We start from the raw sequence: 19,337 nt of genomic DNA, 5'->3' as shown, positions 1-19,337 counted from the left end.
ACATGCTAATTTATATTCAGTTACATGTTCAAAACTAAGATAACACAGGCCAATAGTCTTTTAATACTTTACTTACTGTACATCTACAAATTGTTTCAGGAGGATCCCTCGCTGTACAAAGTCATCATAGTCCTGTGATTACAACAATAAAAATTTTTTAATTAACATGAGACCAAAGACATATTTGTATTCAATGAATTTCTTTTATAAATGAATCTATCTAAAACATAATTTTATATAAATGTTTGCCACATTTTTATTTTAATGCAATTTACATTATTTTTTCGGCAAAATTAGTTACAAATTGACTTAATCATTTTTTTATAAACATTCAAAGTATTTTTTTCTAAAGATATACTATTTCTCAAATGGGATTAGTTCCTACAAATATTTTATTATCGAATTACACTGAAAACATTAGTTTTGCCGATAAATCCTGTCCACATAAATTTAGTAATCCTATGTCTTACCTCTTGTCAAATTTTATGAGCAAAGACAATGAAATGTAAGAAAAAAAGGATGATGAGGACTAACATATTAAGATAGAGGAACACAGCTTACTGTAGACAGAAGAATTTCATTATTTAGGTACAAAAATTACAAAGGGTTACTAAGTAATGCAGACTTCAAAATTTGATTGACGTAAACAGAGATTGTTTTAGTACAGAAAATATATCTAGTATCAAATATAGAACTAAGATTTTGAAATTCTTCAAAAATATTTGTGAAAGTAGTGTTTTATGGTAGAAAACATGAACTGCAGAAAAAATAGAAAGGAAAACGTTTTTGAAATGTGGATGCTGAAAGTCAGATGGGTCAATAAAACTAGAAATGAATAGAGCTTAAAACGAAGAGAAATTTATGGCAGAATTTTGTATAACGATGTACTACATTGATGAATAGGGATATGTGGAAGACAAAAACTTTTGAAGAAGTTTAAAGATGAAATATATAAAATGAATACTTGATGTAGGATGCAATATGTATGTTGAGGTTAAAAGTTTAGCGCATATCAGAAAGTACAGTAAATATTATCAGTCCAGTCAAGTGAGTGATGATTCTAAAAAAAATTTTCATGAAGAGAATAATAATTTAATGAAGTTTTTTTGGTACGGTAAATATTATCAGTCCAGTCAAATTACCGATGATTATAAAAAAAAAAACTTTGATGAAAAGAATCTTAATTTAATGGACTTTTTTTTAGTGAGTAAATGCAAACTTTCATCTGAGAAAAAACCTGATAAGTAGAATTTACATAGTCCTTGCATTAAATTGCCTCCTTATTCATTAAAACTAGAAAGAATTATTTCCAAATGGTTTTTGATTGCAATTTTATAATCACTCTGCATAATCTGAACCTAATTAGATGAGTGTAATCTTGGTTTACAATTTATTTCAATAATAGTTTAGCATCATAGCCCTTTGTTTGTGTGTCTTAATTCATTATTGAAAATAAGAAATAACATAAATAAATAAAAGTAATATCATAAAACTGTAGTAGAAAGGCAAAGTTAAAATTTATGTTTTACAATTTTTATCTTTGTCTTTATGTTCATTTAGCTACAAAAACCTAATAAACAAAAATATTTTAATTAAATGAAATGCAAGAAAGGTTAAATAGAAGACTTTTATCATTAATATCAACATATTTTCTGTTTAAGACCAAAATAAACTACACCGCTAGTCATGGGAAATTTAACTATTTTGAATTTAGTGATAGCAGTTAGCTAACAAGAACTAAGTTTTAGTTTTCTTACCACTGTAGATTAAGATTAATAGATTAGATAGAGTGAAGTAATTATCACCATGTTTTTGCAGACTACTTAACAAAAAGTGACAGTATAGAAGACAATATAGAAAATCAATTCTAACTAAAAAATATTCTGCCATAAATCTGGTTTAGTATTATACATGATATCCATAACTCAGCCGATGAAAAATGTGGGCACACTAAGAAAATTAAATAAGTAAAAACTACCCATGCTGCAAAATCCTTATTCTAGATCCTATACACATTAAAAACCGTTATAGTTAAAATGTTTACTTTTACCAACAGATGCAGCAGTTAATCTTAAGGAAATCCATTCACTGGCCACATGTTAGATGAAACTTATTTGTAAATTGTGAGAATTAGTTTTTATCAGTAATATAAAAAGCCTTATAATTTCTGAATCTCTACTGGTCCTTTGATTAAGCCGCTAATTTTGAAATGACTCTAGAATAATCTCTAATGAAAATTCTTCCAAACAAATAAAATTTAGTACACATTCACATGAGATAATCAGCATGGACAGCTTCAATATTGGTAATTTCCTACAACACAGAATATGCTAAAACATTATTAAATTATAGATGAAATTATCTACATAATTATTTTATACAGCAAATTGTTTAGAGAAATTTTAATTGAGTAGCTTTTTAATTATTTAGGAAACAAATCTATACGCAGTTGCGTATATATCGCGTAATATTCTGAGTAGTTACTCAGAATATTTTTGTGATGTTTTTGTTAATGTTAGCAATGAAATTTATGGAAAAATATTGATTTTTTTAATGACAAATCGAAACAAATTTTATTATATTTAACATTTTAATAACTCATTTGATAATTCTTTCAACGACTTTTACATCCATCATTAGTGTTTGATATTGTCATTTCTACTTTGGCAGCATGTGATGTTGTTTTTGGTGGTTTTCTCGAGTTAGACATATTTTAGAATTTAGCTGAAAAATCTGTTTTCAACATGATATTTTAATTATGTTCATTCATTTATTTATACAGATTAGTTACTTCATTACATGAAGTGATATGAGATGAAATCTTTCTTTTTGTGTAGATACAAAATAATAAGTTTTTATAATGCTGGTTGATAAGAGATTTGTAACTTTGAGATGGTTGGTAATATTATCACTGTATTGGTATGAAATGATTTTATATATTCAGCTTTTTTTAAAATTGTATCATGTTTGTCCAATGTAGAACACACTGCAGATGGAACAGTTCTGTTTTAAATAAGAAGAGCATTTTTTTTGTTGATTGTGATAATGTTTACGTATGATGTATGATGACTTGCTTTGTTTTTTTATTCTAAATGCTTTATTACATCCAACTTATTTAAATGTATTTTATATCTTCTCTGAATTTGTAAAATTTATTTTAATGTGTTTGTTTGTTTTGTTATCTTTGTTTTCTATTTTGTACTGAAGTGTGAAAATGAATGTGCTGTTCTACTCATATCTGGTTTGCATGAGCTATCTATTTTATGGTTTGTACTTCTTCAGTGTGTTATTCAATGAGAAGAGCAATGTTCATACTTCTAAAAGCAAATAAATTAAATTACCATGTAATTCAAAATGTTGTTTTGAAGTGCTCTGATGAATTTCACTGCTGTTGGTTTTCCTTAAAAAAAATGTTTAAATAATCTTATTGTCTAAGATCTTTTCTTTGTAATACAAAGAAAACTCTATATTATGGTTTTCCTAAAAACAGCAGTTTTTTTATCTTCATAATTGTTTGCCAACTTCTCAAAAATGATTTACATACATATCAAATAAAGTTTAAGAATAAGTTGGCTGATATGCATCTCCTTTAAAATTCTTATTCAAACTTGATTTAGTCTTTGTAATGTTAGGCGTCTGTTAAACTGATTACCTAATTTGAACCCTTATTCTTTCCCATTCTATATACATGAACTAAGAGGAATGTTTTCAATACATTTTTTATATATCTAAAGGGTGAAAAAATCTAGTTTAATCTTATCAGCTGCTTCTGAATAAATTTTTTGGCTTAATTATTATCCTAATGAATAAAACTAAAAATCTGAATAGCAATTACATTTTTTATTATTTTTTTATTCAGGCTTCCGCAGGATCTGCAGGAACAATATGCTCAATATGTTTACTTATTGCTCTTGTAACAACACTTCTTCTGGTACCGATGTTAGATTGTCGTGCAAGAATAAGTTTTGCTGTATTTCTTTTAATCTTACATGTGGAATGCTATGCACTAGTTGTAATGTGGGAATTAAAATTATTTATATCATTTGGCGATGATTATTATGAATATTATCAGCCAAATAATCCTTTCCACAAAAAGAGCTATACTAACAATATTTAGTTATTACTGTTAATCTTCAATGTATTTCATAAATAGTTCAAAAATAAAATTTAAAGTATTAATCTCTTTCATAATAAGCTGTTTTTTCATAATTCAATAAAATTAGTAATAATGAATGGCAGGTAATAAAATTTGAAAATTAAACAAAAGTAAAAAAAGACGATTTTGGAAAGTTAAACATGAGGTGGGCTATAAATCAATTTCCACTATTACTAGTAAAAAAAAAAAAAATAGTTAAATAAGGTTTTAAAAAATATTAGAATTTCATAATTTGTTTGATTAATATATTTCACAGGAAATATATTAGGAAATATATATAAGTGTTCTTTTATCTGTAAGCACTCATGACAGTTCAGGTCATTGGATTAGAAGAAAGTACCATGTTTTGAAGAATGAAAAATCACATGAATGTGGTGGCGATTGAATTGTTTCTCAGAGAAAAAAGATTTAATTGTTTCTATCTGTACAAGAAAAGTTTGATTGAGGTAATCTGTAACTTGAACACAGTAAAAATTTGCACTATCTTGCTGCAGATAGCCAGTGTTGAACACAGGGTTGTTTAGTAGCTTGGCAATAAGATCTCAAGATACAAATCACCTATTACAATTTGGTCAAAGAAATAGATCCTAACATTACTGCTTTCTTTATTCCAACATCAAACATGAACTACAGGTACAATCTTGACTTTAATCAATCAGATTATCAGATTATCAGATTATTTTAATTACATCAGAATTTATCATCAAGCCAATAAAAAGAATTATATGATGACAATTTTCTAGGCTATTCAGTTTGAAACATACTTCATCATATCATGTCACTGAGTTACAAAATTAGCAGCATCTGCTTCAAAACTAATAATAAATTCTTTATAAATTCCATTCTTCTGTTATATTCATCTGCACAAAGTGCATGAGTGTACATGTTATTGGCCAACTAATCTTAGCCAGTAGCATTTAAACTTCTATTCTTTTAAAATTTTTTGTAAATTTGGTTAAGAGTAACTAGTTCTGGGGATACCTAATTATGAAACATCTCTATCAATTTGGTTTTAAAATAAACCAAATTTACACTCAGTTTTAGCCAATGTTGATGAGTCGGTAGTGGAAAATTAGGAAAACTTGCACAGAATTCTTCATAGACTGTATCCTTTTTTTTTTTTTACTAATAATGAATTATGAAAATTGTTCTAGTCCTGAAGCTAGTTAACTTTTTCATAACTAATTTACATCAGGTTGGAAGTGAGTTAAATCTTTTCTTTAGTCATAATTAAAATAATGAAAAACCCAGATATTTACTGTGATTGAGAATCAACCAAAATGTCAATAAAATTTTTGATATTTAAAACATTTTATATTATAAATAAAATATCTTAATATTTTTATTTGGCAAAAACTGCACAAGACTTTTTCTTGTTTTGGTTACTTAAACACCATTGTTCTCATGCATACACAAAAATGAACTGAATTAAAATAATATAATGGTGATTATCTCAGCTGATTATCTACCTACAAACAGACTCCAAACCAAAATTCCCCACTTGTCACAGTTGAATTCAAATCAACTCTTCATACAGCAGTGTTAATTAAAATGAGGATTTATTACCCTTATAACAGAGGAACATGATAACTTTATACAAAGAAAAAAAGTAAGGATGGTGATTTATGTTTTTACCCTTAGTTAGTTCATATAGTAAAAGACAAAAATATGGATAATAAAATAGTACATAAAGAGTAAGATTAGAATACATCATGATACAAGTTAACTAAAAACATTAAAAATCAGAATATAGAAAAGTATGCTTGCATCTGTCAATCCCTTAACAACATATAACAAAATATACAAAAAAATAATTACAAACCTTTATTAAATAAAATAACAATTTATATAATATACAATTAAATATCATATCTTATTTACATATGGTAACAATTATAAAACATATAAATATTATTAGGATGTTAAGTCACACATACCAGTACAGTAAGTCATATATACAAACATACACAAATATACTCTCACATTTTAATATACACTCTAAATATAGATATCACAAAACCTTAACTCATCAATAAATTTATGTAAATTCAGAATCAAAATCCGCAAATGTTTCTAGAGTTGTTTCATTAGAGTTATTAATTGGTCCATCAGGGAAGTACTTCAATAAAATATCTCTTGGTTTAATCTACAAAAAATATTAACAGAAAAGATAAATAATGATTACTATTAATTTGAGATAATGTTTCAGTTCTATTATTTTAAAAACTGTCCTCATACTAATTTACAGACTTAAGTCACTACCATTCCCATTTCTGCTTTGTTATGCCCCTCCCTTTTTACCATCCTAGGTCCCTTCTTCCCTTATAGATACCATGAAAATTAAGTCAGCTGACCTCCACAAATGTTGATAGTGATGTTGATAGCCAGTGTAATTCTGCTTTCTTAGTAAATTTTAGTGAAGTAGTGACTCCAAAATCTAGGTAGTGACACTAAAATCTACTAAGAAAGCAGTATTACACTGGCTATCAACATTTGTGGAGATCAGTTGACTTAATTTTCATGGTATTTATAAGGGAAAGAAATGACCTAGGATGATAAAAAGGGAGGGTCAGAACAAAGCAGAAATGGGAATGACAGACTGAAAGCCTTTGGGGAGTAAGGTAATCTTAAATGCAAATATTCCTCGCTATATTTTGGTTACTAGGGTATACTGACTAAACTAACATTTTAAAAACTAAAAAATTTTTAATAACACATTATAGTTTAACCTTATTTATTTAACAGAAAACTTTCTCCAATCAGATATTTACAGGAATAGATGAGGATCTTCCTTAAGAAACAAGTTCTTTAGCATCTGCAACTGTATCAATTTTTTGTTGGTTTGTTTGTTTCACTTCATGGTTCCATTGTGGGTAATTCTTTCTCATTAACTGCCTTTTATTTTAAACTTCATTTTATGATGAGGTAGCAGTGGACTAAATGTTTCCGTGGCATTTGTGTAATTTGGCTAAGATGGCTTTGCTTGTATATCTATCCATGGGATTGATTTTCCTGTACAATGAAAGTGTTATTAAGAACTGAAACAAGTTCTAACATCGCATGTGGTCCATGGATGTATCCAGAGGGGGAAAGGGGCCCCCCACTGAATATCCCTTGCAATATAAAACTAAACATTTTGAGAGAAAATAATTACAAAGTAGAACCTCTCACCATCTGAGACAATTTAAGAACTACTGTTAGAAGACAGTGCAATCTTACTTGTGGCAACAAGAGTTGCAATATTTTACAATTGTAAAGTTTGTGTTTTCATGCCACCTGCCATCCACTTACAATAAATGGATATTAGAACATTTTTTGGTAAGTAGCCTACTACCATTACCTTATAACAAATTAATATTAGAACATTTTTTTGTAAATAACTTAATGTGATATTTATTACATGTTTTTATTTATTTAACTTGCAGGATATGTATCATAAATTTACATAAGCACAGCTGTTGCTTTAAAAACATGTAACTAAAATCTGTTATTATTCATTTTTTTTGGTAATCTTTCTATGCTTGCAAATATTACACCACTAGGGATTCTTTTGGATCTCTTAACATAAAATAGTTTCATATTTAAGTTTATAATTTTTGTTAAGTTATTTTTTGATGAACAATTAAAAATAATTCATATTGTGGCCTAATTACCAATGTTGGTTTTGGCAACTGCTCTGATTTTACATCAGTAAAACATTTACTGTCATCTTGTGTCAAATTTATGATTACGATAAGATGTATGGAAATATTTGTTTTGGGGTCCCTGAGTTAAAAAAAACTGTAAGTCTGTAAGTCTCAAGCTTTCTATGGATGATTCTTTCTTACATTTTTAATGTTTTAATAATAGTCACATTTTTTAATTAAGCTCAACTAGTACAACTCAACTTCAATCAAAAATCAATTCGTGTAAAACTCAGTTTTGATAAAAATGTCCATTAGATTATTCCTTGTCAAACCAATGCAGCGAGATGTCATGTCTGCACCCACAATAACATTTGTACAAATTAAATTTATTTTTTTGTACTGAATTTTAAAGGAAAAAATTACCAGCAGCAGTGATGACAATGAGGACAAGGAACTACAACCTCCCTCTGGTTCAAACACTGCAACTGTTGGGCCTTCTTCTGTGGTTAAAACCAATGTGCAACACAGTAAAAGTGAAATTGAAGACTATGGTTTTCATGAAAATAATATTGGAAAATTCATCAGCCTGGCAAGCACTTGCTGGTTGATAAGAAAAAACGCCTCTTGGAAAATGTCTGGGTACCTTTGGAGAACTACGATTTTGGGGCAGATGCCAAACACCTGAAGAGGAAATTCAATCACCAGTGGCTGGATGCACATTCACCATGGTAAGCTTAATCATGACAACTCAAAGGTGGTTTCAGTAAATACTGTGTTGTTTCCACCATCAGCCAGAATGATGTGAGAGGTGGTTGGGGTTCTTTTTCAATCCGACCTTTCACAAAGTACAAGGATGTGCATGATTATTGCAAACACATGTACAATCCCAGGGACATCCAACTTCACCAGTCTTGACAAAAATTAATAGAAAGAAGCAAAACAGTACTACCCTCAATTGTTTCCAGCGTCATTTTTTCCAGCACACATTAGAGGCAAAAATCTGGATGAAAGTGTACTTTTTGACTTATGCAATTTATACAGATGATTCACAATTAAAATCTATGTGGCGCAACAATCAGGGAACACATCTTCATAATGATTAAAAAAGCATCGGTTTACAGCATTCTGGCTGATGAAACCACAGATGTCTATAGGATTACGTTTCTTTGATGAAAAGACTAACAAAATCGAAGAAGAATTTATAGGGTTTGCAGAGCTTGAAGGACATAATATGCGAGTGTTGCTCAAAGCCATTGAATATTTTGTGACAAACTTAAATTTAGACCCCGATAAGTGTATGAGTTTAGGTTTTGATCGATTTTCCACCATGGCTGGGAAGAAGAAAGTGTGCAAGCAAACTTAAGATAAAAGTACAGTAAAGCCTTCTACTTTAATTGCTCTTCTCCCAAGCTTAACCTTGTCATGAACAACTTAAATGTTTCCCAGAAATTCGAAACTACATTGGAACTATGAAGGAGATAATCACATTTTTTCACTAGTCCACTTTATGACACAAGCTTATTGCTAGCATTCCTAAATTGTGTAGACTAGGTAGTCATTCGTGTTTTAAGGATCACTTCATTGATATTGTCAATGTGTTAGAAACCTTAGCTGAAGAGAGAAATGCAGCAACAAGAAAAAATGGTTATCAAATGCATGTAGTGGCACGTGGCGTGCTGATCTTCATTTATTATGTCAGTAGGATTAATTACTAAGTGTTCTAAGTAGTATTAATTCTAAGTATTGAAAATGCACTTTCAAGAATTGAATACACTAGACATAGGTCAAAGCCAACTAGCACATTAAAACTATTCTTAACATGCTATGAGTTCACTGGGAAGATGCGAAAAACATTATATTGCTTTTTAAAAAGAAGCAGGCAATATTGCAATGCATTTGAATGTTGATATAACCACCATTTACATTGTTGGCCGACAGAAGCATAGAATCACTTTGTTTTGCTATTTCATTTCAACTGTAATGGATACCTAAATCATAAATTGAATTAGAAATAATAATGTACATTATATATTATACCTACATTTTTCTTATAAACGTAGTACTTAATATTTGTATAAATGGTATTTTCAGAAATATTTACTGTTTCAAACACAGTATAATTGTCCATCCAATCGATAGATTATATTAGACTATAGATTACACAAAAAATAATGGAACAACAAAATAAGAAAATAAATTCTCTCATTTAAGTAAAGTTTCAAATTAATGTATTTTTTCTTTTCCCACCACTGATCCATCACTGTTGAAAAATACAAAACGTTTCAAAACTTGATATAAGATCTTTTTAAAAAAAAAAAATCATCATATGAAGTGATTCATCTTTTAAAGCAAATAAACCAGATCTGTTTTCATAAATTATGATTAAATATAGAAAAGATAACATCAGGAAGATGAAAACAAAATGTGGAAGAGTTAGAAGAATTGATAAATTTAAATATCTTGGAGAACGGTTAATACCAACAGTAGAACCAAGTACATCTCTAAAGGAAAGAGCAAAAAACATAGAAACAGCTTATTAGATCTGTCAAACTACATATAATACATAATCAAACTATACTTAAACCAGAAGCAAAGAATGTTAATACAAAGAAAGAAGTTGCTGATAAAGATGATTGAAAAGAAACAAAGGAGGAGGAAGAGGAGTAAATAGAGATTATAAATTAAGAAGTAATAGAACAAAGAATATAATTAAGATTTATACAAGAAAATTGAAAGAATATGAATAACATTTGAGAAGAGAAGGTTAATATGTCTCTTTTAGAAGAATTAATATTGATAATTAGTGAGATCATGGCATATTACTAAATATATTGTGACTCATAAGCATATTATTCTTGAAATGAGCCAAAAAATGGTGACATTAAAATAATGAATAAAGATAGATTAGCAAAGAAGCTAGTGGACTATTCTTATAAACAGAAAATGACAATAGAGTGGTTAAAAGAAGTTTTTAAAGAAAACATGGAAAAGGAAAATATCAGAATTGAAGATTTAAAAAAATAAAAGTGATTTATAGAGATATGATAGAATAAATAAAAGACTACCAGTTTGAAGAGAAAATAATAAAAATTTTAAATAAAGTGAAGAAAGAATATATTTAGAATGAGAAAATGTTGAAAAGAAAGGAAAAAGAAGCATAAGAAGAACAAAAATACAATCATAATTCCAAGCTTATGCGTAGTCCTATGAGACTAGACTAGAAGATATAATTACTTACCATTTCTATTTTTGAGTATAAAGCACAATAATTAACATCAATTTGATACTTTTAAGCAATTACATTCTGATTAAAAATAACTGCTTGATTTTCTGCATAACTGACTAACTTATGGAAGCATTAATGAAAGCATACTTGCTCTAAAAGTTGGCTTCAACTGAGACAAATGATTACAAAACCAACCTATATAGTAGTAGTGTGCGAATTAATCTGAACACAAGGAATTTTTCTTTATTTCTATGATGTGACTACATTACTTGACCACACCCATTCTTTAAATTGGTTGTGAAATGTAAAGTTATTCTTCTTTGTTTATTTAGCAATTTTCATGTTAAACATGAAATTTAATGTTTTTCATTTTCATGTTTTGTGAAAGTTTATTCCATTTTTTATTACAAAATCATATTTTTGTATATTCTGTTCTGTGTGTTGTGAATATATGAAGTGAATATATAAAGCGATAATGGAGTAACTCCAAGAAAACATTTGAAAATTGTTTCTCTTTCTGAGGAAACCAGTATGACACAACGACATACAGCTTTTGACTGATGTTGAACTAGGGATAATGCAGTCTCCAATTCATTCAGTTTTGCACTGTTTCCACAGTACATAATATTCTTTCACACAAATGAGAGTCTGGCTGGGTTTAAACTGTATCCTACAGAACCCAAACTCAAGAAGAATGAATCAAGTTGTCTACTCAATATGAAAATATGGAAATTTCCAAATGAAATATAATTATAAAAATAATAAGATATTTATTTACAGCAATGATGAAAGATAATGTTAGGGATACGATGGACATATTGTAAACTGAAGTTCTTAAGGGAGTAAGATTGCATTGGTTTGAAAATTAAATGGGAAAGAATTAGGGACGTTTTCTGGAAATATAGTGGTAATTGAAACTGTTTGGAATAAAAGACTGAAGAAAGGATAAAAATAACAGATTGATAAGATCACGTCATAGAAGAACTGAATCATGGTAACAGTCATGTGAAAATTAATGTAGCATAAAAAAATGATAAGACAAATACACTGAAGAAGAAAAGGAAGAGGTAGTAGCAGGATCATAAAACATTACTCTTTATAAGATCATTTTTTATTTTTAAAATCACTGAACAACCCAAAATAGAAATTATCATTGACAAAATTGTAATAAACAGAAGAGAATCAAAATGATTCTAAAGCCATAGATCTGCCTTACGGCAAAAGAGTTTCAATAATGATAATGATTGTGACGACGACAATGATGATGATGACAGAAAAACTGTGTTACTAAATTGACTCAGATAATGAGAAAATTATACTTACTCTTTTAGTACGAACATCCGAAAAATTGAAATCTTTGAAGAAACGTATACTTTGAAGAGATAATAAAGATCTTAAACGTTTTTGTGCATCAGGATTTAAAAGGCGATTTATAAGATCTCTAGCTGCATCACTACATTCAATATCATTTGAAGGCGAAGTATTACTTTCTGAAAATACTTTTATTGCCTCATCAATAGTGTGATGAAGTAATTCATTTTCTGAATCGGTCACATTACTTTTATTAATAATTCCGAAGCCAGCGATATGAATATCTTTTTCTATATTTATTTTACTATCTTTAACCCCACAATTTCCTTCTTCAAATTTATTATCGGATAATTTTTCATTAGTTTCATTAAATGTAACAACATTGCATGATTTGTTATTAGTTTTAATTTCATTACTATTATTTATTGTAATAACAGAAGTAAAAACATTATCTACTGTACAGGATTCATTGTAGGCACTTAATTCATCATTTGTGTAACGCAGTTTACTACTTGAGCATTCAGATTCTAATTTGTTATTTTCATCACCGATATTAGAGGCACAATTTTGTTTACTATCTTTTACCGTTTCAATATGCGTTCTTGCCATAATTTCAGCCATTCTCCTTAATATCACTGGTGGATACTGAAAAGAAAAGAAAAGAAAAAGCTGTTTAATTTTAACAAATAATCAAATTTAACCTTAAAAATACACTGTATCCTTATGAATATATACATAAAATGATTGAAAAATTAAAATTATGCATTTAAATATATACCTTTCACTAGTTCAGGAAACATATTTTACCTGAAATGCAAATTTTTAGTGGATTAACTATTAAAAAATAAATAAATTAAAAAATACATAGCATTTATAACGCACTTTTAAATCTAAAATTAAGGTGAATTTAAAAATTTCAATGATATAATGTTAAATATCTATTCATATATAGATTATTCAATATGGATTCAGGATATTTTTTTTCAATTTGACATCTTTCTAACAAATGATACCTTTTATCTACTTATTCTTCCTCCAATAACTATAGATCTGTCTCCAGGTACAACTTCCCTATCTTTTTTTTAATGATAAGAGATTAATTCTTGACAGCATGTGAAAGAAATGCCAAGTCTACAAGGTTTCAAACCTAGAACCTTCTGGATGAAAGGCAGAGACTCTACTAACATGTAAGTTGGCAGCAGCCCTGAGCGTAGAAGTATGATTCATTGAAAAATATAATTTTCTACTTTAGTTCAGTTTAGCCTATGTAAACATTTTATTTCATACCATTGTTGTTAAGAATTGCTTTCTCTCTGGTTGCAAAGCAGTTTGAGACAGTCACATGTACAGTTGTTCAACTGGCTGCTAACTCTCTCAATTTACATTCATAGCAGAAGTCTAGTATAAATGTTTCTTCTTTAGTTAATAAAAAAATGTTAATGTCTGAGGGTGAGATGGATGATATCGTAGTTTAAAAAATTCCAGAGTGTTACCAGGAATCAAAACACAACACCAACTAATCTAAAAACCAGTATACTAAATAGTTATAATAAACAATATTAGATAGTAACCAATTAGGCACAATATTAAGTATAAAATAAATTACATATTTATACAAGTACAAGTAATCTGCAATCAATCAAATCTGGCAGAAAAAATACTCGGAAAGTTTTAATGCAAGTGAAATGAGAAAACAAAAGATTTACCAGTACTCCCTTGTACTTTATCAAAATTCCTCTTTATAATTCACCATTTCTTTTTGTTTTAATTAACCTTTTTTTATTTTTATTGTAAATAAAGGAATTATTTTTTCCTCTCTCTTTTCTCTTACTTTAATCTTCTACTCTTGGTGTAGAGGATGTCAGAGTCTTCCATCTTATTCTACCCCTTGTTTATTTCTACCTTTGCTTATTTCCAATTATTAATTATTATGCCATTAACAAAAACTTTAATAACTACTTAATTCAAGAATTACAATGATTATTTCTGCTTTTAAGATCCTGAAGTATTTTTATAAAAATGGGCAACAAAAAAATAATATTACATCCTCAACTTCTTTTTTGGTACTTTTAAATCAGTATTGATAGAGATTCAATTCTGAAAATGGGAAATTAAATTCTGAATCAGCCAAGAAGCAATTATGTGTTGAACTGGATACCAAATTCTCATGGTAGAAATCTGATTTTAATTCTTTGATAGAAAAAAAATTATTTTCATATAATTTAATAGATATAATTTCATTTATTTACAATACTTATTATAAAATTAAAAATTATTTCATTTTTATTCTTATTGAAAGTATAATAATTTTTAAAACTTTTTATCTCTTCTTTAAATCAAGAAATGTTCCTCTGTTTTTCTATTATATACAGTAAGTAGTCTCAGAAAAAAACTTTTTCTTAAACTTAAAGGCGAACAAACATGCCAGTTTATATTAGTTTACAACAAAATCATTCTTGAAACATACATCTATGTAAGTTTCTTTGTTAATAGCAATAAATTTAAAAAAATTGAGTCGTTAATTTTATTTCTAAATAATGTTTTTCTATGTTATAATTCTCTTTTTTTTTTGAGTAATCAATATTATAATTAGTTAAAAAAAGCACATCCAATAAGCATTTATTTGGCTTTGATGGTTTACCAAACAATATTTATATGGAATTAATTCAAAATAAAAAACCAATTATTTATTTATTCTCCCTGCGCTAACTAAGACAAAATTAGCTACTATCCTAATTACTTTTTTTAACAATAAGAAATTAAATATTTTGAAGCATGTAAAAAACTCAAGCCTGACTGGGATTTGAACCCAGAACCATGTTTGTTGGTTATACACAAGCTAATTAAAACATAAAACTTTCTTAAAAACAGCAACATAATATATATATACATTTGATTTGATTTGTAACATAATTCTGTATTTTAGGAAGAATCTGGATATGTTTTGTACATGGTTCTGGGTTTGATCAATTTTGTAATTTTTTACACAGTACAAAATTTATTTCTCAAAAGAAAAAATAAAGCTATTTGGAGCGTCAAATTGATACTTCGATTTTTAAAATTATAGACTATTTCCTACGGTGTTGTATGAAGAAACAGAAAGAATTTTAGATCATGTCAACAAATGAAAATACAGTTTAAAGAAACTTATATTTATAAGTTTTAAAGCAACGTTTCTTATTTTTAAGTTAAAACTTGCATAAAATTTCGTTCCAATCTCTACTACATGGGTAAAATGAAGCCATACATTTTTGGAACTTAAATTAATGTATAAATTTAATGGTTTTGACATGAACAGTACAATAAAACAAGTCTAAGTAATTTCTATAAAACAGTATCTAGTAATTTTTGAAAAAAACGTTTAATAATTGATTTATGTTTCTAGATATTTTCAGATATTAAAATGACTCTATTTTTCGGTTTAGAATTATAATACATTTTTTTTTTTGGCAAATTTCAGCCTGTTTTGTTTTTAATAAAAGTCAAATGTCTTAACCTCTTTTTCATGTTCAGTTGATGTTACTTACACATATATTTACATAAAATTAAACTCTCTAAAAATTTTGTTACGTTTTATTAGTTTACTAGCAATTTAATTAAATTACTGCATGTTAAACTTAAGATTTAGATTTATTATTTATAATTGTGTAAAGAATGATGTTTTTTTTTTTTGTGTTTTACAATCACTTTAGAAAAATTACTAGAGATGTAGTTCTGCAATCTATTTCATTTAATTTTTTCAGGTCAAAAACTATATTAAATAATCAAATGTAATCCTTAATTTAACTTCCAAGAATTTCAGTATCGCTTCATTTTATCCTTGGAGTAGAAATAAGGGTAAAAATTTTCGCTGGCTTAATTCGAAATTAAAGCGTTTTGAAAACATATTTATATGAACCTTTTTTCTTTATTTTCATTTTTAGAACGCATGTAATTTTTTGTGTTTCTTGGTGATACATCTGTATTCTGTATAATATAGATAACATAATATGTATACATTGTGTCCGTAAAATAATAGTGGGGTTCTCAATGGTTACAGCTTCGGAACAAAGCATTGTAGAGAGATGAACTGTACGTTAAATGAAAGAGAAACACTCCAAGTTTGTGTGCGCGAAAACGTACGTACGTTTTGTGTTTCCAGTACACGCAAGCAGCACGTGCGCGTTAGTCATGTTTGCGGTGGAGAAGACGGTTCAATGTGTGTTGTGGCTTGCTAATTAGTCGGTAATATCCACTCTTGATATTTATGAGGCGTGAATACAGTCGTGCCTAGTATGAAGATGCCCGTATGAAAATAACATACGACGATGAGACAAACAACTCAAAGAAACAGGCAGCCTACTGAAGCAAACACGTTCAGTACTGCCATCAGTGTCTGATGAAACGATTGAAGCAGTGCGAACTGATTTCTTGCGTAGGCTCAAGAAATCCGTGCGGAAGTGTTCTACAGAGTCGGGCATTCCTAAAACAACTGTTCACAGGCTGTTAAAAAGACGGTTACGTTTCAGTGCGTACAGAATTCAGATGTCACACAACAACTTTACTACAGGGCAAAGTGAAACGATTTGATTTTGTTGTAGACATTCTGGATAGGTAAGAGTAGGATGATGATTTTTTAAACAAGTTCATTTTCATTAATGAAACAACGTTTCATGTTTCTAGACGAGTACATCGGCATAATATTCATACACGAGGTACTGAACCTCCACATTCCGTTATTGAACATCAGCGTGACAGTAAAAAAAGTGAATGTGTGATTCGCTATTAATCGAAACAGAGTAATTGGCCTCTTCTTTTTTTACTGAAAAAAAAAACAATAACGGGGAACATCTTCCTGGATATGCTAGAAGGGTTTGCAGCGCCCCAAATATCGGATAATTACATTTTCCAGTTAGACGAAGCTCCCCCACGCCTTGCCTCATTCGTGCAGGATTTCCTTAACGAAACATTTCCTCAGCGACGGATCGGAAAAGGATCACCTGGCCTGCGCGATTTCCAGATCTTACTCTCATAGATTTCTAATTTTGGAGTTATGTAAACACACTAATTCGAAATCTGAACCATTTAAAATCACTGAAAATGTTTCTTTACCACGCCGGATGTTCTCTGCCATTTATGGCAAGAGACTGAAGACTGAAGATATCTGCAGGGAAACTAAGGGAGCTCACATTGAGATTACTGAACCGATAAGAAAACTGGAGTGTTTCGCTTTCATTTAACGTAAAGTTCATCTCTCTACAATGTTTTGTTTGGAAGCTATAACCATTGAAAACCCCACTTTTTACAGACGCACTATATACGCATATCATTAATTTTGTTATAATTATTGCTAATGCGTTTTTAATTTATGAAAAATAAGCATAAATCAGCTCAGGTGAAAAACTACATATTAAAAAAGATGTTTGATTTAATTTATTTTTTAGTTTTGTTGAATCTATAAATAAATTTATAAAAAGTTATACAAAAGATCTGTATGTGGGATTCTTAAATTCGAACACATAACTCGTATACAAGGATACATAATCACATAGTACGATAATCGAATGTGACAGTACGTAACTAGACGATACTTATAGATATAAAGGAATCAAAGATTAACCCATATTTTTAGATCACGTTTTCGGTAGTCGTCCATTAAAATAAATAAATAAAAATAAACGTAAAACACCGATCAAAAAAATAAATTCTTAATTTTACTTTTTTTTTGTTTTACTTTGTTTTTGTTTTTTACTTCTGTTAAAGCAAAAGCTTGTTGTTTATTAAGTTCACTGAACTCATGGCTAAACAAAAGTACTGCATATTGTTGTACATACCTTACATATATACGATAATATATATAATATAATATGTTGGTTCGTGCAAGTTGCAAGCGACCAAAGGAAGAAGAAGAAGAAGAAGAAAAGAAATAGTAGTAGTACAAAAAGAAGAAAAATAAAACGAAGATCAACGGGGCAGCAACAGCAACAACAAGAAACAAGTTTATAATTGGAAGCAAACGAACGTGCATAGTTACATTACGGCTAACATTGAATTATTAACGCAATATTTTATTTTATTTATTTATTTTATATTTTATTTTTACTTTAGTTAGGTACCCCCCTTTTATGCTACATCGTAATCTATTTCCTTTAGTTCTTCTTCTACTTTTATCTTTTAGTATTCTTTATCGTCCTTCTCTGATGTAATAATTTTTTTTCTTTCAAATTTTATGCTTATACAATCTTCATATAACATAAAATTTATGATTATATTGTTATTATTATTATTTTATTATACTGCTATTCAAGTTTAATTCGCACATTGACCTTTTAGCGCAACTTTACAACTTAAATAATAGAAAATAAAAATAAGAAAGAAAATAATATTGTTTATTGCCCTCCTCGTAAATGTTAAAACTAATCGTAAGAGTATACTTTACTTTAGCATTTATTATTTTCTTTGTACATTCATCAATTTATTGTTGTTATTTCAAACATTTATTACTGTAAGCCTACATATAGGATTTATGTTACTGTTATTTTATATCTTTATTACTTACAGAATAGAAATCTTGTTAATTGTACCTTTTTGTTTTATTTTCTTTTTTTAAATCCACGCTTAAATGATAAAAAACAACTGGAAAATTGAAATGTTAATGTTTGATTTATAATTAATTTTAGTTGTTTTTTTTTTTTTGTAAACAATAGTTCGATTCATCTTTTTACTGTAAAATTCACTTTAATAAAAATCATATATAGTAAAACACCTGAATTTACGCAAAATTCAAATCTATAATTACACATTAAATTAAAAAATTCCGATTTAATTTTGATATGAAAGTAATTTAATTGAGAATATTACCCGTGCGATCAGAAAATACAAAAAAAAAAGACTTTCCAAAAAATTAAGATCCACTACAATAAATATTAAAGAACAAAACTGAAACGTCTATCGAGAAATATATCCAGAAAATTGTTAAATTTTATTCTAAATGATCAGAACTAACTCACAAGATTATGGATTACAAGAACTGATTTTA

General features: G+C 28.3%; 1 protein-coding gene across 1 annotated transcript in view; it reads right to left on the bottom strand.

Annotated features, from left to right (window-relative positions):
- Positions 1-5,957: 5,957 nt before the first annotated feature.
- The window catches only part of LOC142323725 (uncharacterized), a 417,400-nt gene continuing 404,020 nt past the window's right edge, over positions 5,958-19,337 (bottom strand). Inside the window, exons 9-10 of the mRNA XM_075363881.1 lie at positions 12,332-12,964; positions 5,958-6,302 (exon numbers count right to left, since the gene is read on the bottom strand). Coding sequence (XP_075219996.1) covers positions 6,195-6,302; positions 12,332-12,964 — 741 coding nt within the window. The 3' untranslated portion in view covers positions 5,958-6,194. The remainder of the gene's footprint in view (positions 6,303-12,331; positions 12,965-19,337) is intronic.

This window comes from Lycorma delicatula, chromosome 4 (genome assembly GCF_047948215.1).
Source record: "Lycorma delicatula isolate Av1 chromosome 4, ASM4794821v1, whole genome shotgun sequence".
Taxonomy (NCBI): domain Eukaryota; kingdom Metazoa; phylum Arthropoda; class Insecta; order Hemiptera; family Fulgoridae; genus Lycorma; species Lycorma delicatula.
The sequence above is the reverse complement of the archived record's forward strand: the minus strand, read 5'-3'. Positions and strand labels throughout refer to the sequence as shown.